The sequence below is a fragment of the Fusarium odoratissimum genome (genome assembly GCF_000260195.1).
Source record: "Fusarium odoratissimum NRRL 54006 unplaced genomic scaffold supercont1.243, whole genome shotgun sequence".
NCBI lineage: Eukaryota > Fungi > Ascomycota > Sordariomycetes > Hypocreales > Nectriaceae > Fusarium > Fusarium odoratissimum.
The window spans coordinates 444-2,435 of record NW_022158929.1 but is presented as its reverse complement, the minus strand read 5'-3'; the positions used below and the strand labels follow the sequence as shown (position 1 = coordinate 2,435).

General features: G+C 48.7%; 1 protein-coding gene across 1 annotated transcript; it reads left to right on the top strand.

Annotated features, from left to right (window-relative positions):
* Nucleotides 1-1,184: 1,184 nt before the first annotated feature.
* Nucleotides 1,185-1,519, top strand: FOIG_16856 (uncharacterized protein; the record flags this gene model as incomplete). The annotated part of the gene is made up of 2 exons (XM_031218335.1): nt 1,185-1,439; nt 1,496-1,519. The coding sequence occupies 2 exons, from the start codon at nt 1,185-1,187 to the stop codon at nt 1,517-1,519; spliced, it is 279 nt and encodes a 92-aa protein (XP_031051951.1).
* Between the last annotated feature and the right edge of the window lie 473 nt (nt 1,520-1,992).

Below are 1,992 nucleotides of genomic sequence, written 5' to 3'. Positions count from 1 at the left end.
CTCCGATGTCGATGAAAACCGTAATGAGACGCCCGATAGCTTCATTGAAGCCCTCCGGCATCAAGACAACGAGTTAAGGTCTGATTTTTTCGACTCGCATGAGACTGCGTACGACCAGGCTTTCTGGATTTTCTTCCATTCTAAGTGTAAATGTATGTCTTATCGTATCTCTTAAGGGGTTATTGAATGTTATATTCTGACAGGAACACTTGGATCAGGTGAAAATGATTTCGAGGTCAATGAGCCAGAACATACTTGTTCTCTCCGAGAGAGCGCAGAGTACCTACAAAGTTGCCTTCCTTCTCTACCGACGGTTTTTGGTGAGGCTGGATCTTATGATCCCGGCAGCTTTTTCCGACAATGGAGGGACTTCCTGTCAAACAAGCCTGGTCAGCCGCTCTCGTTTCGCAAATCGCAGATGCAACTTCTCCCCAAGAACGAACCAGAGTTGGTTCTGTGTAGACAATGAGATATTGACAGCATTTGGCTTGGAGCTACAGGTCTGCAAGCAATCCGACCTCCCAACAACTTCCGCCTATCTTTTCTACCCTCTCTCGCCCTAAACCTGTCATGCGACCAGGTTATTCAACCTCATGGACTGGACCTGGCCAGGACAAGGCATATCAAGTTTGGTACTTTCAACACACATAGTGTACATTTTTCGGTCTTTCTCTTTTTCCCTTGTGCGGCCCCTGATTCAACCTCAGCCACTCGGAATGCTTTGTCCCTTGAGCGTCAAAAAGATCTTTATGATCACATCATCATCCCGGCAGCTTGTGAGGCCATGTCTGATCCTTGCCGCCAGGAAATACCACGAACGTACGACATAGCGTATGCGAAGTCTCGTTCGTCCCAAGAAAAGCCAGGAAATAATCGATGGAGGGCTGATGATGTCAACAGGGCAGTCCATCTGCAATATACGATCCCAGCAGAAGACCTTCCTCTTTTCTGGACTCTGGTAGTCAATAAAGCGGATCAATTCCAGCTCACGACCAAGAGCGGAGAAACTGTGCCATATTTCAAGGGTCCTCGATTGCTTTTTCAGTCTCACGACTTGAAGAATACTTTTGGGAAAGAAACACTTAACGCATCCTTAGACGATTTCGAGAGCTCAGTCCTTGGGGCTCTTGATCCTGCACACCTGGTCATTCACTCCTGTTGGATCGATATTGGAGCCCGCGATTATGTTGCGAGTGATCCACCCCATAGCACTGCCAGGCAGGGACCTTTCACTGTTCTATGGAAGAGCCAGTGCCATTCTCATCTGCATGAGCAAATCTCCAGAATCGCACATGAGTCTCGTTCGGATGCTGTACATTTCCAAAAATTCTTACTGCGGGATATCGGGGACTATCAAGTCAAGGCGAAGCGTACTCGAGCCACCAACCCAGGCCATCCCCACGAGCGCAGGCCAGGGGTCATTCGCGCCATGGCCTATAGTTGCCTAAAGAGCTGTTTTCTGTCATGTTCAGTGATTATGAAATATTCGGATCAGGTTTTCTTCCACTCCTCGCCTTGAGTGAGGGTATGTTGAGCGATCTTTCCGCGAACAGTCGAGGCCGGCGACAAGCCTCGAATACTACGCAAATTCATCGCGGTACTACTATCTCGCCCCCTGCCTTAATTCTCGCTTTCTATACTGCTCAGCTCTTCTGTCGGCTTCTCACTTATGCACTCGCACGTAAAGAACGGTTCTCATATGACAATTGGATTTGGCTGCCGCAGTGGACGATCCAGACTCGTCGAAAACCCAATATCAGGCTTTTGCTAGAGCGACGGGGCCTTGGACTTGACATGGCCATCAAGGACTCTGGAATGCTGTGGATTCCTCCCTCGAGTCTTGATTGGTATGGCGGACATATCGCCTTAGAGGTTCTCGTTCAGCTTTATATCCCTCGAAATCCTTTCCAGCGCGGCCTCGTATCTCAAATGAGTATCCAGCGTTTTACTGTGTCCAAAGTCGCGATCGAAGTATGCCTGCGACAGTTACTT